Source organism: Macaca fascicularis, chromosome 1 (genome assembly GCF_037993035.2).
Source record: "Macaca fascicularis isolate 582-1 chromosome 1, T2T-MFA8v1.1".
In the NCBI taxonomy this organism is placed as follows: Eukaryota; Metazoa; Chordata; class Mammalia; order Primates; family Cercopithecidae; genus Macaca; species Macaca fascicularis.
The window spans coordinates 225262326-225287297 of NC_088375.1; the positions used below are offsets into that span (position 1 = coordinate 225262326).

The window sequence follows — 24972 nt, forward strand, 5'->3', positions numbered from 1 at the left end:
GAGACCAGCCTAGCCAACATGGTGACTAAAAATACAAAAATACAAAAATTAGCCAGGTGTGGTGGCGGGCACCTGTAATTCCAGATACTTGGTAGGCTGAGGCAAGAGAATTGCTTGAACCCGGGAGGCAGAGGTTGCAGTGAGCCGAGATCATGCCATTGTACTCCAGCCTGGGCCACAGAGCCAGACTCCATCTCAAAAAAAAAAAAGTTTTTATTTAAAAAATCTTGGCCAGGCACGGTGGCTCACGCCTGTAATCCCAGCATTTTGGGAGGCTGAGGTGGGCGGATTACGAGGTCAGGAGATCGAGACCATCCTGACTAACACAGTGAAACCTCGTCTCTACTGAAGAATACAAAATATTAGCCAGGTGTAGTGGCGAGTGCCTATAGTCCTAGCTACTCGGGAGGCTGAGGCAGGAGAATGGCGTGAACCCAGAAGGCGGAGGTTGCAGTAAGCCGAGATTGCACCACTGCACTCCAGCCTGGGCGACAGAGCGAGACTCCGTTTCAAAAAAAAAAAAAAATCTTTATATGAAAAAAAGAGAAAGAAAAAAGCATAACCGGGTGACTACAGTCAATAATAATTTAACCGTACTTTTGAGACAGGGTCACTCCTGTCACCCAAGCTGTAATGCAATGGTGCCATCTCAGCTCACTGCAAACTCCGCCTCCTGGGCTCAAGTCATTCATTCTCCTGCCTCATTTTCTGGAGCAGCTGACACCACAAGTGCACACCACCACCACACCCAGCTTTTTTTTTTTTTTTTTTTTTTTTTTTTTTAGATAAAGACAGGGTTTCACCATGTTGCCAGGCTGATCTCGAACTCCTGAGTACAAGCGATCCTCCGCCTGCCTCACCCTCCCAAAGTGCTGGGGTTACAAGCGTGAACCACCCAGCCCCAACATTAACTGTACCTTTCAAAATAAGAGTGTAACTGGATTGTTTGCAACTCAATGGACAAATGCTTGAAGGAAATGGAGACCCCATTCTCCATGATGTGCTTATTTCACGTTGCATGCCTGCATCAAAACATCTCATGTACCCCATAAATATATACACCTCCTATATACTCACAAAAATTAAGAGAAAAACCACAGATATTTCCCATGTTTAAAGCTAATGAGCTTTAAACTGTAAAGCTTATAGAGGAAACATCACTTCTTTCCTACTTTGGTTGCCTAAGCAGCTTGCATTTCCATGCTCTGGGGCAGGAGAAGCAGAAAACTAAAATTATAATTAGTTACTATCTAATTTATTCATTCAAGAATGAGTGAAAACAAAGCAATTTTACACCTTCATATTAGATACAATCTTGGAAAACGGGTTTTAATATGGATATAGGAGGATGTTGCTAAGTGCCATCATCGAATATGAATATTAAAATAGGAATGTGAATATTAAAATAAGATGTTACTCTGTAATCCCAGTCCTTTGGGAGGCTGAGGAGATAAGATCGCTTCTGGCCAGTAGTCTAAGACCAGCCTGGGCAATATAGCAAAACCTTGTCTGCACAAAGAATGAAAAAACATTAGCTGGGCATGGTGGTACTTTCCTGTGGTCCAAGCTACTTTGGGAGGCTGAGGTGGGAGGATCCCTTGTGCCCAGGAGTTTGAGGTTACAGTGAGCTATGACCTTGCCACTGTATCCAGCTTCAGTGACTCAGTGGTACCTTGTCTGAAAACAGTAACAACAAAAAGGGCATGGGGTGTAGGGCGGGCCAGGTATGGTGGCTCACTCCTGTAATCCCAATACTTTGGGAGGCCGAGGCAGGTAGATCACCTGAGGTCAGGAGTTTGAGACCAGCCTGGCCAACATGGTAAAACCCCATCTCTACTAAAAGTACAAAATTAGCCAGGTGTGGTGGTGCACGCCTGTAGTCCCAGCTACCCAGGAGGCTAAGACAGGAGAATTGCTTGAAACCGGGAGGCAGAGGCTGCAGTGAGCTGAGATCGTGCCACTGCACTCCAGCCTGGGAGAGATGGAGCGAGACTCCATCTCAAAAACAAAACTTCTGGAATAGCATTCCTATCATGTATTGTAAAGTACAGAAGCTTCACTAAAGTCACTCATTTTGACTTCTATATAGTTGTTGGAGCAATTATACTAGAGAGTCAAGAATCCAGTTAACTTCCTTTATGACTATATAAAGGTGAATAAAAGTAAACTCGATTTAAATATAACTTGGAAATATCCTTCTCTTAACCCTAACAGAATGTCTGCAAGTAAACCTGAAACTACAGTGCATAGGTATTAGAAATGAGTATCTTTCTAGACGTTCGATTGAAAACCCACCTTCATGTACAATATACTGAAATTCCAGTGACAGCTAATGGGAAGACTACGGGCTTTACTTGCCTTCTTAGTATCATCTTTTTCTTCCCTCATTAAATTTGCTTTAAAACCAAGGGGGTAACACCCTTTTTTTTTTTTTTGAGATGGAGTCTCACTCTATCATCCAGGCTGGAGTGCAGTGGCGTGATCTTGGCTCACTGCCAGCTCTGCCTCCCGGGTTCACGCCATTCTCCTGCCTCAGCCTCCCGAGCAGCTGGGACTACAGGCGCCCGCCACCACATCCGGCTAATTTTTTTGTATTTTTTTTTTAGTAGAGACGGGGTTTCACCGTGTTAGCCAGGCTGGTCTCGATCTCCTGACCTCCTGATCCGCCCGCCTCGGCCTCCCAAAGTGCTGGGGTTAAATTTTTTTTTTTTTTTTTAACATTGAACTAGGATAAATAATCCCAGTGCTTTCTATCGGAATAAAGGTGAGCTCTCTGACGGGTGAGCCATAGTCCTATGTTGTGCTCCTTTTCTGCAAAAGCAGAGGTCCAAGAATAGGGCTAAAGACCTCAGTGGGAATGACCGTTCTTCATCACATTCTGGATTCACAGCCAAACAGGTCAGCTGTGCTGTCACACACTTAACAAGGTAACTGGTCTTAACTTCCGAAACTATATCCAGGAGCCAGGCCACTGATAAACAGTTCTTTAAAAATTCTTGCCTTTGGTTCAAAGTAGGGAGAAGAGGATAACTTCAGGAAATTTTTTATAGCTTAAAATATTTAGTGTCAGAAAGTTATATATATTCATCTCAGTAGTCTGAAAGCTTAGATGATCAATCTGCATGTAATCAGAAATGTACGAAGGAGAAAAGTTGCTGGGAAGTTTGTCCTGGTCCACACACCACCATCAAAATGTGACGCTTTTTTTTCTTTTGAGATAGAGTCTCGCTCTGTCAACCACGCTGGAGTAAAGTGGCACGACCTTGGCTGGCTGCAACTTCCGCCCCCTGGGGGTTTCAAGTGATTCTCCTGCCTCAGCCTCCCAAGTAGCTGGGATTACAGGCGCACTCCTGGCTAATTTTTATATTTTTAGTAGAGACAGGGTTTCGCCATGTTGGCCAGGCTGGTCTGGAACTCCTGACTTCAGGTGATCCATCTGCCTCAGCCTCCCAAAGTGCTGGGATTACAGACGTGAGCCACTGCACCCAGCCAAAATGTGACATTTCTTCCTTATCTAGCAGTGCAAGATCTTAAAGTCAGATTACAAAACAAGTTGTATTCTGACTTTATCATTTTTCTATGCATTTCTAGGGCATGTTTATCTGAACTACTTAAGTCCTTCATAGTACAGTGAGCATAAAAGAGGACACAAGCCAAATGTATACTTAAATTAAATAGCATGATTTAATTTAGTTGGTGCTTAACCCTGAATCCTCTTAAGTTAAAAAAAATGTTATAATTAACTATTAACGTTAATGAATTTAAACCTTCCAGAAAGCATGAATCCAAAAGGAAATGTCCAACAGGTGATATTAGCCAGATATTTTATGGCCTTTCCTGTTTCAGTCTCAAACGTTCTAAACATCAATGGGGGAAAAATTCTCTAGAGTTTTTCAGTTTTATTCTTCTAGAGCACAATTTTCTGGCATGTTACTGAGTACGGTCTTCTAACAGGTACACAATTAACTCGTAAGTAGACAACACAATGGCAGTATTTGGGATCTGCCGGATAAGCTGGGCAAAGAGTCCTCTATAAAAGGCGAGATAGCCTTCTTCCCGGAATACCAGGCGCGCCGTCTGGACAAAAGACTTGTACTTGGTGCCCTCTTCCCGGAGCCTTGTCCTTATGACTTCTGCAGAGAGAGAAAGACCTACTTTACTCCACATATTAAATGGGGAAAGAATCCACAGCACGCAACTTTAAAACTGTCAAGTTAGGCCAGTTGCGGTGTCTCACACTGTAATCCCAGAACTTTGGGAGGCAGCGGTGGGCGGATCACTTGAGGCCAGGAGTTGGAGACCAGCCTGGCCAACATGGTGAAACTCCGTCTCTACTGAAAATACAAAAATTAGCCAGGCATGGTGGTGCACGCCTATTATTAGAGTGGCTGAGGAATAAAGATCGCTTGAACCCGGGAGGTGAAGGTTGCAGTCGGGATCGTGCCACTGCACTCCAGCCTGGGCCACAGAGCAAGCAAGACTCTGTCTCAAAAAAGAAATAAATAAAATAAAATTGTCAAGGTTACAACTATGTCTGTTTCCCACCTCAGCTGTATTTGGACAGGAAAGTCATATACCTAGAGAGATAATGAAAAATTAAGTTCTTTTTAGAACCATTTCCAACTCTAGGATTTGGTCAACTATTGACGCTTACATATACACAAAAGTACAAAATAACTTTTTTTTTTTTGAGGCAGAATCTCACTCTGTCACTCAGGCTGGAGTGCAGTGGGTACGATCTTGGCTCACTGCAACCTCTGCCTCCCTGGTTCAAGTGATTCTCCTGCCTCAGCCTCCTGAGTAGCTGGGATTACAAGCACCCGCCACCATGCCTGGCTAATTTTTGTATTTTTAGTAGAGACGGGGTTTCGCCATGTTGGCCAGCCTGGTTTCGAACTCCTTTTCTCAGGTGATGTTCTCGTCTTGGCCTCCCAAAGTGCTGGGATTACAGCAAAATAACTTTTAAGGGGTTAAAAAGTCCGGGCGTGGTGGCTCAAGCCTGTAATCCCAGCACTTTGGGAGGCTGAGGCGGGCAGATCACGAGGTCAGGAGATCGAGACCATCCTGGCTAACACTGTGAAACCCCGTCTCTACTAAAAAAATACAAAAAACTAGCCGGGCGTGGTGGTGGGCACCTGTAGTCCCAGCTACTCAGGAGGCTGAGGCAGGAGGATGGCGTGAACCGCAGAGCTTGCAGTGAGCCGAGATCGCGCCACTGCACTCCTGCCTGGGGCACAGAGCAAGACTCAGTCTCAAAAAACAAAAAAAGTGGGGGGAGGGTGTTAAAAGAAAAGCTTAGTTTGAATGGGACTTAATGTTAAAATAATTCACAGTTTTCTACTCCCAATTAAGCAAATGCTAATTTCACTGAAGGTGTAATTTGTATGAAGTATGGCAATATCTTCAACGAATTCTTTTCTTATACTTTTCAGTTTTCTTTTCCTCCTGGAAACATTTTCTACTCTGCCCGGCTCAAAAGCCACCCTCTCCTTTTGCTAGCTTTTGCCCACCTGGGCCTCCTTCCCAGACACCTACAGTTGGACATTCATCATTTCTGCCCTCACACAGACCTCAGACCCTGGGAGGCATCACTGACCTCTTTCCTCACATGTCCTTTGGGGTCAGCTTAGTGTCCCAGGACACAAGGGGGACTCAGCACCTGTTACTGAGTTGACTGTATTCATTTGTCATAGCTGACAGTAAGTAGGCTTATGAAAATAAACCCTGTTTTTCATGGCACAATAAACTAAGCATTTTTAAAAACAAGTAGGCCAGTAGGTCAACAATTCCATAACTTAAAAAAATAAACTTACCCAAAGTAGCCTTACTTAAGGCTCCATTAGAAATGAAGGCTGATTTTTATTTTTATTTTTTTTTTGAGACAGAGTCTTGCTCTGTCACCAGAGTGGAGTGCAGTGGCTTGATCTCGGCTCACGGCAACCTCCACCTCCCGGGTTCAAGCAATTCTCCTGCCTCAGCCTCCCAAGTAGCTGGGACTACAGGTGTGTGCTACCATGCCCAGCTAATTTTTTATTTTTCTTAAGGATGGAGCTTCACTGTGTTGGCCAGGCTGGTCTCAATCTCTTGACCTCATGATCCACCTGCCTCAGCCTCCCCAAAGTGCTGGGATTATAGGCATGAGCCACCATGCCCGGCCGAGGCTGAGTGATTTTTAAGTTTGGCTCCCATATTATTATTTTGATTCAAGGAATATTAAATACAATCCAGATTTTTAGCTTCCTTGAAAACAGCAGAAGTTTAGCAACCCAGGGCCTGCGTTTCTGCACAGCAAGTTTTGGCTATAATCAGCTGGAGCTGAGTAAGGTCGAGTTCCCACCCTCACGTGACCTCCGTCCATGCGGTTAGAGCCGTTTCCCTCGTACTCACTGACCTTACCTGCAGGGATCCTGTGCCTCAGCATGTGCCACAGAAGTCTAGATATACCCACAAATGACAAACCTGACAGCTGTTTTACTGCTCTGGAAGAACAAAAGCAAAACATACCGTGTGGATAAGCAATGCAGGAGGCACAGCCCTTAGAAAGAGCAGCAGCTGCCATAAGTCCAAAAAAACTTGTGGGATTTTTCTCAGTCCCATTTGCAGAAGAGGCTAATGGAGCTTCTTTCAGATACTTCTTTAAACTTTCATAAATAGCAAAGCAGATTATAGTTTCGGAAATTCCAGCATAAGAGGCAGTTAATCCTCTATAGAAGCCACGAATGCCTTCAGTCTGGTAAACGTAACGAGCACACTGGAGTGTATTCATCTGCTTAGAGCCCCTCACTCTGCATAAAAGAGACCAGCACAGGCTGTTAAAGAGACACATCATGGCGGAACACAGAGCTATCACACAGTAGGAGAATGCGTCTTCCTTGTGGTGTTAGGATACCTGTTTTCATCCTCATTCCTGGCTCCTAACTCTCATAGCCCTTGTCTTTTGTTACAGTGTGGGGTATGTGAGGCCACAGGGGCAGCCTCTGATAGTCCCTCAATCTCCTTTCGCCTGCCCCAAGGCCATCCTCTAATGTCCCTACCCTGTTGATCTTACTCCATGAGAGTCCCCTTCTATCCCTTGGGGGAAGGAATGCTGCTGGCATGAAGCTTCCAGAAAAACCCAAGAGGACAGGGTTCAGGGAGCTTTCAGAGCTGATCGCATGCAGGCTCCTGGAGGGTGGCCCCTGGGGAGGGTATGAAAGCTCCGCGTCCCTTACTCTGTACCTGGCCCTACCTATTTCTTCTTCTGTATCCTTGCGATGTCCTTTATAACAAACCAGTAAATATTAAGTGTTTCCCTGAGTTCTGTGAGCCACTCCAGCAAATTAATAGAATCCAAAGAGAGGGGCATGGGAACCCCAACTTGAAGCTGGTTGTTCAGAAGCTCTGGAGGCCCAGACATGCAACTGGTGTGTGGGTGGGTGGGGGGTGGGCAGTCCTGGGGGCTAAGCCCCCAATCTATGGGGCTGTCTCCTGGTAGACAGTGTCGGAACTGAACGAGAGGACACCCAGCTGGTGTCCACTGCTCAGTGTGTGGGAAAACCCCCTGCACATTTGGTCACAGAAGTCATCTTCTGTGTCAATGACTGTTGTGATGTGACAGTGGAGGAAAAACATGGTTTGAGGAAGAGTTTTTCCCACGTATCTTTGTACTGTTGTCAGCTGACCCCCAGCCCACTGAGGCCAGACCAATTAGCTGGCACATCTGACAGGCCCACAGAATACTCGCTACATCTGTATCAAGAGTCATAGAAACATGTTCATAAAAACATTAACATTTGACCTAATTTTAGAAAGAGCTGCAGGCAGCAGTAAGGCTCATCACAGAGGAACTACAACTGCAAAACAATCAGAACAATCCAGATAGCTGACCATGGTACACCTGCTAGATTAAGTCACAAGGCCGTGAGACACAGGGAATGCTTTCAGTGGAAAACAGGACTAAGTTAAAGGTAAAGGACGATCACAAGGGCTAGGCGCAGTGGCTCACACCTGTAATCCCAGCACTTCGGGAGGCTGAGGCGGAAGGACTGCTTGAGGCCAGGAGTTCAAGACCAGCCTGGCCAATGTAGTGAGGCCCCATCTCTACAAAAAAAAAAATAATAAGAAAGAAAAACAGGAACAGGGTGCGGTGGCTCAAGCCTGTAATCCCAGCACTTTGGGAGGCCGAGACAGGCGGATCACGAGGTCAGGAGTTCGAGACCATCCTGGCTAACACGGTGAAACCCCGTCTCTACTAAAAAATACAAAAAACTAGCCGGGCGAGGTGGCGGGCGCCTGTAGTCCCGGCTACTCGGGAGGCTGAGGCAGGAGAATGGCGTAAAAACCCGGGAGGCAGAGCTTGCAGTGAGCTGAGATCCGGCCACTGCACTCCAGCCTGGGCAACACAGCGAGACTCCGTCTCAAAAAAAAAAAAAAAGAAAAAAGAAAAACAGGAACATTCCAACCTGTTGGTGAGGCTACTTATTAGATTTCTGATTGCACTCATCTCCAAATAGATTCTAATTATTGCTAAATTTATAAAATCATAAAACATCAAAATAAAACAGCAAATGAAAAGCCTCAGGTTTAGAGGCTCCTACCCCAGGACGTAAAGCATTTATGAACTGCCTGGCTGCAAGGCAGGAGTGAGCCACTGGATGAGCGTAGTCAGCTGTGCACCGGTCACACGTCACAGACCCCTCCAAGCAGGCGCAGACCTGGGGCCCTTGGGCTTCACTCAGTCTCAACTGGCCTCTCTCCCTTTATTATCTCCGCATAGACTGTTCCCGCTCCTTAGTCGCAGTGACCTTTCTAACACAAATCCAACCACGCAACTCCCATCCAGAGGCTGGGTGCCTGTAATCCCAGCACTTTGGGAGGCCGAGGCGGGCAGATCACAGGGTCAGGAGATCGAGACCAACCTGGCTAACATGGTGAAACCCTGTCTCTACTAAAAAATACAAAAAATTAGCTGGGCATGGTGGCGGGCACCTGTATTCCCAGCTGTTCGGGAGGCTGAGGCAGGAGAATGGCATGAACCTGGGAGGCGGAGCTTGCAGTGAGCTGAGATGCGCCTCTGCACTCCAGCCTGGGCTACAGGGCAAGACTCCATCTCAAAACAAAACATCCAGAGTTTCTCACCCTTGGCACTATTCACATTTGGGGCTAGATCATTCAGTTTGGGGAGAAGCAGGCTGTCATGTGCCTTGTAGGATGTTTAGCAGCATTGCAGCCTCTATTCACACTAGACACCAAAAACACCCACCTAAGTTGTGGCAACTTCAAATGTCTCCAAACTTAGCTGCTGAATGTCCCCTGGAAAACCCCCTACTTCCATCCTCCATTTCCCAAGACTGCTCTCAAAGTCCAACTCCAAATTCCCTTTCAGGCCTGGGAAGGATTGGGTTCCCCTGCTCTTCCAGCCTTATTCTTCCATAACTCCCTTCTCCTCGGAGCAGATGCACATACTACACGCCAACCACACTTTCTGTCTTACAGCTCCCTAGAACTAACCACGTTTTTTTTTTTTTTTTTGAGACAGAGTCTTACTCACTCTATCCCCCAGGCTGGAGTGCAGTGGTGCGATCTCAGCTACAACCTCCAACTTCTGGGTTCAAGCGATCTCCTGCTTCAGCCTCCCTGGGATTACAGGTGCATGCCACCATGCCCGGCTAATTTTTGTGTTTTTTGTAGAGACGTGGTTTCACCATGTTGGCCAGGCTGGTCTCGAACTCCTGACTTTGTGATCTGCCCTCCTCGGCCTCCCAAAGTGCTGGGATTACAGGCATGAGCCACCACGTCCAGCCTGCCTCCTTTCTTTAGAGGCAGCTGAAAATCAGAGTGGACTGGCTAGAAGTTTCCAGTGTACACATTTCCAGGCAACACAGTAATACAGGGGTTCTTAATAGAATGCTGGTAGTTCGTTCACTTGGACTGGGGAGAAAATGGCATCTTTAACCCTAATCCCTAACCGAAATCCAAAAGTTAAATTGTTAACTATTGGAGTTTAGGGCTAAGCATAGTGGGGTATCTAATCCCAGTTTGGGTCTTAGCTATTGTGTCTTCAGAAGTATTAAAGCCACCTTCGTACTTTATTTCATTTCAGCTAGGGTTTTTTACAACTTAGATGAAACTTAGCTTTATTGATTATAAGTTTAAAACACTCTTTACACCGGGTTCCATTAGCTTGGATTAATCGTATTTATTACAAATGTAAATAAACAGGCCACAGTAGTACTAGTAGTAGTACCTGTGATTTGACACACATAGAAATATTTTCATGTCACATTATATTTGTTGAAAACATCACAGGACACGGTTTATCATTTCTTAGAAATTATGGCAGTTACTGGACTACTATCTTGTTAATTTAATGTGTTAAAGAGGCATACTACTATATCACTGATAAGTATATTTTTAAAAACCTTATTGTAAGGCCTGGTGTGGTGGTTCACGCCTGTAATCCCAGCACTTTGGGAAGCCGAAACAGGAGGATTGCTTGAGCCCAGGAGTTGAGACCAGCCTGGGCAACATGGCAAGATCCATCTCTATAAGAAAAACAAAATTAGCTGGGTGTGGTGGCATGCACTTGTGATCTCAAACTAGTGAGGAGGTGAGGCTGAGGCAGGAGGATTGCTTGAGCCTGGGAGGTTGAGGCTGGGTGATAGATGAGACCCTGTCTCAAAAAAAAAAAAAAGAAAAGAAAAGGGAAAAAAAATACATTATTCTACCTGGGAGGCATAGATTGCAGTGGGCTGAGATTGCACTGCACTTCAGCCTGGGCAGCAAGTGAGACCCTATCTCAAAAACAAAACAAAACAAAACAAAACAAAACAAAAAAAACCACCCAAAAAACAACATTATTCTAAAAAGGGACTGCAGGTGTCACCAGACTACCAAAGGAATCCACAGCCCTACAAAATGTTACAAACCCCTGGCTGGAGTTCGAGGGCAGAAGCCTATTACAGTTTAGGGCCTTTGGAGACTAAAATTAGCCCTTTGAGGTCCGAGGACACTCAGAGTTCTGCCTTTACTGTCTTCCCTTTTGAGAGGGAGACCATCTGGAGGAGAACCCACAGCACTTCAACTGGGATGGGGTCTGCAAAGGAGAGACAGTCACTGACTCTCTGAGACAACAGGCGGGACTGCGGATCAGGGAACGCAACCAGAGAAATCCCCTCCTTCCCGTTTGTCATCTCTGTCGCCCTCATCTTCCAATGATGCTCACAACACAAACCTCAATGCAAAAGAAATCCTGCATGCACTTAAATTAAGAAAACGAGGAGGGGGATAGCTAAGGAATCTGTATATCTCATTCCTTAGAGATGTGGGGGAATTCGGGCAAGAAAAAAAAAATCCCAAAAATCCTTTCATTAAGGAAGGAACAAATAATAACTTACTTCTGTTCTAGCTGCATTCGGGTTTTAACCATCCATATAGGATTCATTAAGGAATTTGTGATAAAAGCTGGAAAAAAAAAACAGTAAAGGTCAACACTGTACATAGTCAATACTTATTAAAGATGTTTATTATCATATAATAAACTTTGAAATCAGGATTTCAATGGCCTAATAAAAAGACAGTAGGAAGCAGTTATATTTCTTTTTCTTTTTTTTGGAGACAGATTCTTGTTCTGTTGCCCAGGCTGGAGTGCAATGGGCACTCCAGTGATCACTCCAGCGATCTCAGCTCACTGCAAGCTCTGCCTCCCAGGTTCACGCCATTCTCCTGCCTCAGCCTCCCGAGTGGCTGGGACCACAGGCGCCTGCCACCACACCCAGCTAATTTTTTGTATTTTTAGTAGAGATGGAGTTTCACCCTGTTAGCCAGGATGGTCTCAATCTCCTGACCTCGTGATCCACCCGCCTTGGCCTCCCAAAATTCTGGGATTACAGGCGTGAGCCACTGCGCCCAGCTGGAAGCAGTTACATTTCTATCCTGCAGATAGAAGCTTCAGTTTCCCCGTCAATTGTAACATCTATTGGTATTGCTAGATCTAAAATAAATTTCTCTTGATTTTCTGGAATCCCTTCTAGTCTTTTCAACCTCTAGATGGTACTGTTGATATCTGTGTTAATGTGATTCCTACCAAAAATTATAACTGTCCTAAAACTCAATTTATAAGCCTCAGATCCAGAAATAATTTAACTGGCCTCCCAAAGAGCTGGGATTACAGGCGTGAGCCACCGCGCCCGGCCGACACTGTTTTTAAGAACTTCCTTCAGGTCTGCTTTATTTATCAAGGGTTCTAAGTTAACTTTGCAAAAGTTACAAAACGGATTAATAGTTGTTAGCTTATGGTAACTCACTACTGGCCTATCTTTAAGCAAAGAGCAACCTGTTTTGGAACTCTGCCTTTCCTCCTCAGAGCTCTGTATTACATAGAAACGGCTTCCTTGTATAAAGCAACTTTAACATTTTCTATTCGGGGTCTAGAAATAATTAGCTATAAATATTCAGACAGGTTGGTCACACTTGTATCTGGAGTAACAAATGGCAAACAAAAATGGTGTGTACATCTTACAGACTAGTAGGAGATGCAAATTTTTTGTAAAATGCCAATTTAAGTTCTCTAAAATATCTTTCTAGGCCTGGCGTGGTGGCTCATGCCTGCAATTCCAGCACTCTAGGAGGCTGAGGTAGGTGGGTCACTTGAGCTCAGGAATTCGAGGCCAGCTTGGGCAACATGGTTAAACCCCATTTCTATAAAAAATACAAAAACATTAGCTGGGCATGCTGGTGTGCGGCTGTACTTTCAGCTACTCAGAAGGCTAGAGGCAGGAGGATGGCTTGAGCCCAGGAGGTGGGGATTGCAGGGAGCTGAGATCATGCCACTGCACTCCAGCCTAGGCGACAGAACCAGACCCTGTATCAAAACAAAACAAAACAAAAAACAAAACAAAACCAATTAAAAAAACAAAAAAACAAAAAAACCCCTTCTGTTTAAATGGACATAGAACTCTATACAGCCTTCTAGACATAGCCTTCTCGGCCAGGCGCGGTGGCTCACGCCTGTAATCCCAACACTTTGGGAGGCCGAGGCAGGCGGATCGAGACCATCTTGGCTAACACGGTGAAACCTCGCCTCTACTAAAAATACAAAAAATTAGCTGGGTGTGGTGGCCCGTGCCTGTAGTCCCAGCTACTTGGGAGGCTGAGACAGGAGAATCCCTTGAGCCCGGGAGGAGGAGGTTGCAGTGAGCCGAGATCTTGCTGTTGCACTCCAGCCTGGGCGACAGAGTGAGACTCTGTCTCAAAAAAAAAAAAAAAAAAAAAGAGCCTTCCCTTCTCTCAGATAGCTACGCGTTCATGTTTTACAAGTACATCCTGGGGAAGAAGTCCTGCTATGGCTTTTCATTAGGAAGTGGAATGGTTCCCTCAAAAGAGAACAGATGCCCTGTGAGCTGTGACCCTCCTGAAAAACTCCACTGACCCTCCTGAAAAACTCCACTGCAAGCCCGACACCCTCACTGCATAACCCATAGTTGGGGACAGGAGTGCCAATTGTACACAGGGTGTGTGGGACCCCGTGGGGAATCTGAAGAAAGAAACTCTAATTTTAGAAAATCATCTGATAGGGCGGGGCCAGGCACAGTGGCTCATGCCTATAATCCCAGCACTCTGGGAGGCCAAGGAGGTGGATCACTTGAGGTCAGGAGTTTGAGATCAGCCTGGGCAACATGGTGAAACCCCGTCTCTACTAAAAATGCAAAAATTAGCCAGGCGTGGTGGCAAATACTTGTAATCTCAGCTACTCAGGAGGCTAAGGCACAAGAATCACTTTAACTTGGGAGAAGGAGGGTGCAGTGAGCCGAGATTGCACCACTGCCCTCCAGTCCAGCCTGGGTGACAAAGTGAGACTGTCTCAAAAAAAAAATTAAAATAAATAAATCTATATACATATATAATTTGATGGGCAAACAGGAAGACATGAAAAACCTATGAATATTCCTTTAGAAGAACAAAATACCAATAGCATGCATAGAACATGTAAATTTTGAGGGCAAATAAAGAGCTTTAGTGGGCAAGGAAAATAAAATCAAGCTACAAACCGCTGTCACTCTCCTATCAGTTGTAATATAAAGCTTTAGAAAAACAATTTTAGGTGCAAAGGAAGAAAGGAGCTAATTTCTAATTCCTGGAAAAACTGTTTGGCAGAATGCATGCTTTAGAAAAGCGAGAGAAACCCTCTCTTCGCTCACTAGGGTGACATACCTGCAGAGCCAGCTGAGAAAATATGCACAATATTGCTGTTAGGCACGAAAATGCCATTAAATTGCTCTTTGGCTTTGGAGTAACATGCAAAGTATACAGCCCTGTTAGAACAAAGAGAACATTATAAAGAAATCATCATAGTGCAACTTTATATGTCCCTCCAGAATACCTGAAAAATTTTCAGAAAATAAAATGGGAAAGACACTGCCACGCACCCAAAAATCTTGTCCTCGCCTGTGCTAAAACCAAAACCTGCCACAGGCACGTTCAGGAAGCTCTTGTGTGTCCCTCCAGAAATGATTTAGTGATGACAGAGGTGTTCAAAAATAATTGAGGAAAGTGAGATTTGGGGAAGACATCTATAAAGTCCTTTTACATTCTTCGTTCTGGATAAATGCTAATCCTTTAAGCATCAACACATTGGAAGTTTTAAATTTTTGTTTATGTTTCTAGAGTAGACCACACTTTTTCACCTTGTGCCAAAATGAGAATGTCGAACATAATTTGAACTGTTTTTGCATGACTCAGGATCACACAGGAGCAGCCATCATATCATACCTGTGTTTTCATAGAGTCCTTCCACCACCCCCTGCCTTGACTACCACAGAGTGGTCCCATCACCTTTGTTTTCTCTTCACTTTTCCCCCTGCTATCTTCCCGCTTTTGGGGCTGGGAAATAGGAGCTACTTGGCACTTTTCCTGCTCTTTCACCAGCAATGCAGGGAAAATGTTTCTGTCTTCTGCTGGCCAATGAATCTTAATCATAGAATATATTTTTCAGTTCAGGATCTTAACTACTTATCATTATTGTGTTATAAAAGTCTTCCTTTTCCCCTAAACCCCAATTGTTCTAAATGGGTGAGGCAGCCAGGAATCTGCATCAGGTTACCAGGGTTACACTGTAGGAGCACTGCCTGTGAGCAGCAAGGGCTCTTCTCACTTTGTTTACTACAGATGGGCAGTAGTTTCCCATCTATGAATAATGCACACCCCAGATCATCTCACAGACTAGTACTTTCTGTTTTTAAATACATCATACATACTTGCTACAAAATTCTAAAGGAACAAAAGCAGTAAAAAAGTCTGCCTTTTTACAACATCCCCAGGTGATGTTTTTGGTTTGTTTGTTTTGAGATGGCGTTCTTGCTCTGTCACCCAGGCTGGAGTGCAGTGGCGTGACCTGACCTCACTGCAACCTCCATCTCCCGGGTTCAAGCCATTCTCCTGCCTCAACTTCCCAAGCAGCTGGGATTACAGGCACATGCCACCACGCTCAGCTAATTTTTGTATTTTTGTAGAGATGTGGTTTCACCACGTTGGCCAGGCTGGTCTCAAACTCCTGACTTCAAGTAATCCGCCTGCCTCGGCCTCCCAAAGTGCAGAGATTACAGGTGTGAGCTACTGCACCCAGCCAATTTATGTTTAAATTGGAGCACTGATCTGGAGGAATTCTATAAGCTTTTGGTCTTCACCCTATATAAGACAACATTCTCATTTTTGTTGAAAGACTTCATTTTCTTTCAAGTCTCTTGGAGTATGACAAGTTAAGTGTCCTGCCCCTGCCACCCAGTTCCCTTCTCAGGAGGTCCTTTCTGGAAGAAGTTTTTTTGTTTTGTTTTTTCTTTTTGAGATGAGTTTTGCTCTTTCACCCAGGCTGGAGTGAAGTGGCATGATCTTGGCTCACTGCAACCTCTGCCCCCAGAGTAGCTGGGATTACGGGTGCCCGCCACCATGCCTGGCTAATTTTTGTATTTTTAATAGAGACAGGGTTTTGCCAAGTTGGCCAGGCTGGTCTCCAACTCTTGACCTCTGGTGATCCACCTGCCTCGGCCTCCCAAAGTGCAGGGATTACATGGGTGAGCCACCATGCCCAGCCTGGAGGCAGTTTTTAATCTGCTTTCCAGATATGCTATTCTCTCTCTGTCTCTGTTACTTTCACAATCAATCATACATTGTTATCCTCTCTATCCCATCTATCCAAGAGAACTTTCTGCCAAGATGGGATGCCGTGTATCTCTGCTCTTCAATACAGTAGCCATGAGCTGCATGTGGAGACTGAATGCTTGAAATATGGCCAGGGAGCTGAGCAACTGAACCTTTAATTCTGATTAATTTACATTTAAACAGCTCCTTGTGGCCAGTAACTATCGTTATATACTGTGACAGTACAGTTCTGTATATTTCAAACAGGCTTTCAGGAGAAGCCCTGCAAAAATACGAGGATGTCATTTGATAGAAAGTGAAGTTAAAAGCCTTTACAGTTCCTCTGGATCAGTGTTTCTAAGTGCGTTGGAGTCACCCGGGGGTTCTGTTAAAATGCAGATTCTGATGTAGGTCTGGGATGTGCCCTGGGATTGTGTATTTATAACAAGCTCTCAGACAGTACTAATGCTGCTGGCCACATGCCATACTTAGAGGAGCAAACACTTAGAGTACATTACAGTAATGATAGCAGATTAATTTTCACACTTAAGAATATGAAGAATACGGTAAGTAGAATCTCTTTCACACACTGAAGACACACCTACAATTCTCAATAACTATTTGCTATGTCTGCTACATTTAGGCAAATCCAACACAGAAAAAAGACACTGGTCATTCAGCAGCATCACCCTTTGGTAAGAAAGGACCCAGAATTCCACACTGCTTAGCACGGGCTAGCTGGAAAGTTTAATGCTTACCTTGATGGTGCAACTCCAACCAAATTTGGACCCAAGCCTCTAAAAAGTGACTTTGGTCCCTCTTTCTCCAAGATCGACCTGAATAAGAAAAGACAAACCTTTAAAACCCCTCAGGCAAGGTCTATTAAAAATGATAAGGAGTCAACCTTCTCATTAGTTCCTTGAGACAATAAAATGTTTGAGAGATCTCAAGCTCGACTCTCATCTGATTTGGTTACAATACAGAATGTATTGTAATGTCTGTAGAATACTGCTATCATTAACACAGTGAAAAAAACATGCTTCAAAAAGCATCAGTTAGACATATTTTATTTTTCTGCCTTTCTTTTTTTTTTTGGAAACAGAATCTTCCTCTGTTGCACAGGCTGGAGTGCAGTGGTATGATCTCAGCTCACTGGAACCTCTGCCTCCCGGGTTCAAGCAATTCTCCTGCCTCAGCCTCCCAAGTAGCTGGGATTACAGGCGCTCACCACCACACCCAGTTTTGTATTTTTATTTATTTATTTATTTATTATTTAGACTGAGTTTCACTCTTGTTGCCCAGGCTGGAGTGCAATGGCTTGATCTCGGCTCACTGCAACCTCCGCTCCCCAGGCTGAAGCGATTCTCCCGCCTCAGCCTCCCGAGTAACTGGGATTAAAGGCATGCGCCACCAGGCCCAGGTAACTTTGTATTTTTAGTAGAGATGGGGTTTCTCCAAGCTGGTCAGGCTGGTCTTGAACTCCTCACCTCAGGCGATCTGCCCGCCTCGGCCTCACAAAGTGCTGGGATTACAGGCATGAGCCACCACGACCGGCCTAACACAGGAGGAAGCTGTGCAGAGTCTGTACTAGACAATGAAATCCTGTGAAAGTAGGATGAATATCTGGCAGAGGGTTCCACACAGGGAACAATTTCCTCATCATAATAAGATTAACTGAGAAATAGGTTCAAAGATTTCTTTTGGATTTACTGCTTCTAACAATCCTATCTTCTAGATCTTTACCTAATATAGTAGAAACTTACACAGGGATATAAGGAATAGGGCCAGCTCAGTGCTTATACCTGTAATCCCAGGACTTTGGGAGGTCCAGGCACTTGAACAGGAGTTCCCAATCAGCCTGAGCAACACAGTATAAACCCCATCTCTACAAAAAATGAAAAAAAATAGCCAGATGTGGTGGTGTGTGCCTGCGCTCCCAGCTACTCAGGAGGCTGAGGTGAGAAGATAGCTTAGCCTGGGAGGTCAAGGCTGCAGTGAGCCATCATCACGCCACTGCACTCCAGCTTTAGCGACAGAGAGACACCTTGTCTCAAAAATTACAAACGAAAAAAAAATGTTGGTGGGAGGGGGGAAGGTGGAATTTAAGGAATAGAAAACTCTAATAATTTTCATGGACAGGATGATGGTTATTTAAAACCAAAGTCTAGTAAGTATCTCAAGTCCAAAGATTATACCATGATGGCTTTTTTTTTTTTGAGATGGAGTCTCACTCTGTCACCCAGGCTGGAATGCAGTGGCACAATCTCGGCTCACTGCAAGCTCCGCCTCCCAGGTTCATGCCATTCTCCTGCCTCAGCCTCCTGAGCAGTTGGGACTACAGGCGCCCGCTACCACGGCCGGCTAATTTTTTGTATTTTTAGTAAAGATGGGGTTTCACAGCGTTAGCCAGGATGGTCTCAATCTCCTGACCTGGTGATACACCAGCCTTGGCCTCCCAAAGTGCTGGGATTACAGGCGTGAGCCACTGGGCCCAGCCAATTGCTTTTTCTTTTAAACTTTTTTTTTTTGTGGTGACATACACATAATAGAAAAATCTATCATTGTAACTTTTTTTTTTTTGAGACAGAGTCTCGCTCTGTTGCCCAGGCTGCAGTGCAGTGGCGCAATCTTGGCTCACTGCCAGCTCCGCCTCGCGGGTTCATGCCATTCTCCTGCCTCAGCTTCCCAAGTAGCTAGGACTACAGGCATCTACCACCATGCACAGCTAATTTTTTGTATTTTCAGTAGAGACAGGGTTTCACTGTGTTATAGCCAGGATGGTCTCCATCTCCTGACCTCGTGATCCACCCGCCTTGGCCTCCCAAAGTGCTGGGATTACAGGCGTGAGCCACATTGTAACCATTTTTAAGTGTACAGTTGAGTGGCATTAAGTACGTCCACACTGTTGTGCAACCATCACCATACCACCATCTACCTCCAGAACCTTTTCATCTTTTCAGACAGAACCTCTGCACTCATTAAGCACCAGCTCCCTAGCCCTCCCTCCTGTCAGGCCCTGGCAGCCACCATTCTACTGTCTCTATAAATCTGACAACTCTAGGTATCTCTTATCAGTGGCATCACATCTTTTTTTGTGACTGGTTTATTTCACCTGGTCTTTGAGGTTCATCCATGTTGTAGCATGTGTCACAATTTCCTTCTTTTTATTTTATTACTTATTTGAGATAGGGTCTCACTCCATCATCCAGGCTGGAGTGCAATGGGGTGATCTCGGCTCACTGCAACCTCCACCTCTTAAGTTCAAGCAATTTTTGTGCCTCAGCCTCCCCAGTAGCTGGGATTACAGGTGAGTGCCACCACGCCCAGCTAATTTGTGTGTGTGTGTGTATATGTATATACATATATATACACATATATATACATATATATATATTTTTTTTTAAATAGAGACAGGGTGTCACCACGTTGGCCAGGCTGGTCTTGAACTTCTGGCCTCAAGTGATCCACCCACCTTGGCCTTACTAAATGCTGGGATTACAACTACTGTGCCCACCCAGAATTTCCCTTTATTTAAAAGCTGAATATGATTCCACTGCTGTATACACCACATTTTATTATCCATTCATCCATCGATGGACACTTGGGGTTGCTTCCATGTTTGGCTGTTATAAATAGTGCTGCTATAAACATGGGTGTACAAATATCTGTTTGAGTCCTTGCTTTGGATTCTTTTGTGGAATCCAAGTGGAATTGCTGGATCACATGGTAATTCTATGCCTAATTTTTTGAGAAACCGCTAGGCTGTCTTCTATAGTGGTTATACCACCTTACATTCCCGCCTGCAACGTAAAAGGAGTTCCGATTTCTCTATAACTTCGCCAATGTGCTTTTCACAAAAAAAAAGTTAAATATTGTTTCCGATTAAAAGCGACTCAGAAAATCCTAAAAGGATTGTATGGAACACTCTTAGAGGCATTTTTCTGCTGCAGCACAGGTATTCAAGTTGGTTAAATTTACTCTTTTCAATGGTTCAATTTCCATGGTATCCGATAGAATTTACATTGTTATATTAGGGTCTTCTCTAATTTAATCTCCTTTTCTTACTGAGGATTTTTCTTTACTACTAGTACCGTCCATTTGATAGCACTCAAGGTTGATATAGCTCACAAATAATCATATGCTAGTCAAAAGTTAATAGAATGGCTGGGAGCAGTGGCTCACATCTGTAATCCCAGCACATTGGGAGGCTGAAGCGGGTGGATCGCTTGAGATCAGGAGTTCGAGACCAGCCTGGCCAACAAGGTGAAACCCCGTCTCTACAATACAAAAACTAGCCAGAAATCACTTGATCACGGCAGGCAAGGCTGCAGTGAGCCGAGATCATGCCACCGTACTCCAGCCTGGGCAACAGAGCAGGACTCTGTCTCAGAAAGGAAAAAAAAAGTTCATAGAATGTTTTACCTTCATTATAACACACAGAAAGTATGATGAAAAGATCTTTCACTTTACGGAAAAGATGTTCCTGTAAAGCTAATAGTAAAGTAAATCCTGTCAGTTCTACTTCTACGACTTCCACTTTCTCCACAGGGAAAGTTTCCCAAATTAAGCTGGTTTTTGGTGCAAAAGAGGTACAGCTGACATTCTGGTCCATGGCATACTGGATAATGTTAAGGTTTCATCTATTTCCAGCTCTCCTTCCTCAGATTACTATGCAACTTTTCATGTTCTAGATTCTCTGAATGTATAAATAAAATTTTGAATCTTAGCTTTTCTTCTCCTAATTTTTGGATGTTTAAAATAAAGAATATCTGTACCTTCAAAAAGAGCTTTCCTAAAAAGTAGGCTAGCAATTAGACGAAAAAGAGTGGAAAGAAAAAAGTAAAACTATGTCTATTCACAGACAACATGACCTTTTGTTGAAATACTAAAGAATTGGCAGGGCGTGGTGGCTCACACCTGTAATCCCAGCACTCTGGGAGGCCGAAGTGGGCGGATCACGAGGTCAGGAGATCGAGACCATCCTGGCTAACACGGTGAAACCCTGTCTCTACTAAAAATACAAAAAAAAAAAAAAAAAAAAAATTAGCCAGGTGTGGTGGCGGGTGCCTGTAGTCCCAGCTACACGGGAGGCTGAGGCAGGAGAATGATGTGAACCCGGGAGGTGGACCTTGCAGTGAGCTGAGATTGTGCCACTGCACTCCAGCCTGGGTGACAGAGCGAGACTCTGTCTCAAAACAAACAAACAAACAAACAACAACAAAAAAAACTAAAGAATCTACTAAAACAATTATCTCTATGAAGCTATTATTGGCTGGGCGTGGTAGCTCACACCTGTAATCCCAGCACTTTCGGAGGCCAAGGTGGGCAGATCACTTAAGGTCAGGGGTTTGAGACCTGTCTGGCTAACATGGCGAAACCCTGTCTCTACTAAAAATATAAAAATCAGTCAGGCGTGGTGGCATGCACCTGTAGTCCCAGCTACTCAGGAGGCTGAGACAGGAGAATTGCTTGAACCTGGGAGGCAGAGGCTGGAGTGAGCCGAGATCATGTCACTGCACTCCAGCCTGGGGGACAGAGAGACTCCTCAAAAAAAAAAAAAAAAAAAGCTATTATTTTAAAAAGTAGTAAGCCAGACCTTATTCCCATGTGTGTGTGTGTGTATATATATATACGTATGTATATGCATATATATACACATATATACGTACATATAGATGTGTGTGTGTATATATATATTTTTTTTAAACAGAGTTTTTGCTCTTGTTGCCCAGGCTGGAGTCCAATAGCGTGATCTCGGCACACCACAACCTCTGCCTCCCGGGTTCAAGTGATTCTCCTGCCTCAGCCTCCAAATAGCTGGGATTACAGGCACCTGCCACTACGCCCAGCTAATTTTGTGTTGTAGTAGAGATGGGGTTTCTCTTTTTTTTTTTTTTAGACAGAATCTTGCTCTGTCGCCCAGGCTGGAGTGCAGTGGCGTGATCTCGGCTCACTGCAAGCTCCGCCTCCCGGGTTCCCGCCATTCTCCTGCCTCAGCCTCCCGAGTAGCTGGGACTACAGGCGCCCGCCACCTCGCCCGGCTAGTTTTTCATATTTTTTTTTTTTAGTAGAGACGGGGTTTCACCGTGTTAGCCAGGATGGTTTCGATCTCCTGACCTCGTGATCCGCCCGTCTCGGCCTCCCAAAGTGCTGGGATTACAGGCTTGAGCCACCACGCCCGGCCGAGATGGGGTTTCTCCATGTTGGTCAGGTCGGTCTCGAACTCCCTACTTCAGGTGATATGCCCGCCTTGGCCTCCCAAAGTGCTGGGATTACAAGCGTGAGCCACTGCACCTGGCCCATTTATATAATTAAATTACATAAAAACATTATGGAGAGACAGTAGTCTTATTTTCTAATCAAATCATTTTCTTTACTGACAAGTGTAAGACCAGGCCCTTGTAAGTGATCCCATACAACCTCTGCCTCCTGAGTTCAAGCAATTCTCCTACCTCAGCCTCCTGAGTAGATGGGATTATAGGTGCCAGCCACCACGCCCTACTAATTTTTTTTTTTTTGAGATGGCTGAGTTCTTGCTCTGTCGGCCAGGCTGGAGTGCAGTGGCTCCATCTCGGCTCACTGCAGCCTCTGCCTCCCAGGCTCAAGCGATTCTCCTGCTTCTGCCTCCCGGATAGCTGGGATTACAGGCGTGTGCCAGCACACCTGGCTAATTTTTGTATTTTGAGTAGAGATGGGGTTTCACCATGTTGGCCAGGCTGGTCTTGAACTCCTGACCTCAGGTGATCCGCCCACCTCGGCCTCTCAAAGTGCTAGGATTATAGGCATGAGCCACCACGAGTATTGCTTTTTTTTTTTTTTTTCTTCCCGAGACGGAGTCTCACTCTGTTGCCAGACGAGTGCAGTGGCACGACCTCGGCTCACTGCAGCCTCCGCCTCCTAGGTTCAAGCAGTATTGCTCTTTTAAAAGACTGAGCTCTCTGAACTAAAACCTCTCTCAAGTAACATGTTGAAGCGGCCTATACTTTATAATATAGCACATAATCAAGATTTTCAAATGCTAAGAGTATCGAGAAATTGTGTTCAGTTTAGATCCTCTCTGTGGTCCAGATTAATGTACCCTGTTTAGCTTCAGGAGTCATTTAAACACAATTAAGGGAATCTCTGGCTCCAGGAAGCTTGAAGCGGCTCATCCATAATGCAGTAGGGAACTTGTGTCCCGAAGTGACTCAGGCCTGTTAAGAACTTAAGAAAGGCGGTCTCCATAGTTACACATATTAACAGTTGGCAAAAAGCCAAATCTGTTACATAATCCAAACTTCTAACCTAGCTGGATGTTTACAAAACTTTACTGGAACAATTAAGATCCTACTATAAATGGTACATTTCAGCTGCAAAACCAAGCCCAGAAGGATCCAGACTCATTTTCCCACAGTCACAAACTTTCATTTAGGAAAAAGATGAAAACAAAACAAAAACAAAAAAAAATCAGGGTCTTGTTTGGAGCATTTTATTCTCTTCACTAGTTTTATGTCATAATATGAATACCACAGACTAATCCAAGAGAAATGTCTCATCTGAACACTGCAGTTCCTAAAAGATAGATAGGAGATCACTAACACATTACTTTTCAGATGACAAAGGCACTTGAAAAAACAAAGAGGGCCAAGCACGGCGCTCACGCCTGTAACCCCAGCACTTTGGGAGGCCGAGGCGGGCGGATCACGAGGCCAGGAGATTGAGGCCATCCTGGCTAATATGATGAAACCCCGTCTCTACTAAAAATACAAAAGCAAATTAGCCGGGTGTCGTGGGGGGGGGGGGCGCCTGTAGTCCCAGCTACTCGGGAGGCTGAGGCAGGAGAATCGCTTGAACCCGGCAGGTGGACCTTGCAGTGAGTGAGCTGAGATCAGGCCACTGCACTCCAGCCTGGGCGACAGAGCAAGATTCCGTCTCAAAAAAAAAAAAAAGAAAAGAAAGAAAAAACAAAAAGAATGTATCTCAGCAGTTTAAACAGTAAGAACTCTGCTGGAAAATATTAAGCCAGAAGATTTTTATTTTTTTAAAAAGCAGATACCTGAAATACATATACTATTTATTACTCTGGCAAATTTAATAGCAGATGCCTGAATCTGTTAACATATTGCCTTTTTGCTTTTTAAGTAACTATTTAAAAAAAAAGATAGGTTCTTCAATAGAGAATATTTTTTCTTTAACAGAATAGAGAACATTTTTTCTTTGAATTTTGAAAAATAAACTTCCTATAAATAAATTCCGTTCTCTGACAAGTCTTTTAAAGTAGTATTCCCCAAATGAGTAAGACCATTAATAAGCAGACAACTTTTTTTTTTTTTTTTTGAGACGGAGTCTTGCTCTGTCACCCAGGCTGGAGTGCAGTGGTGTGATATCGGCTCACTGCAAGCTCCGCCTCCTGGGTTCATGCCATTCTCCTGCCTCAGCCTCCCAAGTAGCTGGGATTACAGGCGCCCGCCACCATGCCTGGCTAATTTTTTGTGTTTTTAGTAGAGACGGGGTTTCACCGTGTTAGCCAGGATAGTCTCCATCTCCTGACCTCGTGATCCACCCGCCTTGGCCTCCCAAAGTGCTGGGATTACAGGCATGAGCCACTGCGCTCGGCCATAAGCAGACAACTTTTAAACGAATGACCATGTTATTTGCATGGGTTTTTTTTCTTTTCTTTTTTTTTTTTTTGAGATGGAGTCTCGCTCTGTTGCCCAGGCTGGGGTGCAGTGGCGTGATCTTGGCTCACTGCAACCTCCACCTCCCAGGTTCAAGTGATTCTCCTGCCTCAGCGTCCCGAGTAGCTGGGATTACAGGCATGTGCTGCCATGTATTTTTGTATTTTTAGTAGAGATGAGGTTTCACCATGTTGGCCAGGTT

General features: G+C 44.6%; 1 protein-coding gene across 6 annotated transcripts in view; it reads right to left on the minus strand.

Moving 5' to 3' along the window:
• Positions 1-3660: 3660 nt before the first annotated feature.
• SLC25A33 (solute carrier family 25 member 33) overlaps positions 3661-24972 on the minus strand; it is a 44404-nt gene continuing 23092 nt past the window's right edge. For 2 of the 6 annotated variants that reach the window (XM_045381148.1, XM_045381144.3), the window contains exons 3-7: positions 16872-16949; positions 14191-14291; positions 11376-11442; positions 6505-6785; positions 3661-4133 (exon numbers count right to left, since the gene is read on the minus strand). In XM_045381148.1, coding sequence (XP_045237083.1) covers positions 3931-4133; positions 6505-6785; positions 11376-11442; positions 14191-14291; positions 16872-16949 — 730 coding nt within the window. In that variant the 3' untranslated portion in view covers positions 3661-3930. The remainder of the gene's footprint in view (positions 4134-6504; positions 6786-11375; positions 11443-14190; positions 14292-16871; positions 16950-24972) is intronic. The other 4 variants (XM_074021133.1, XM_074021126.1, XM_074021115.1 and 1 more) reach the window with 2 other exon arrangements.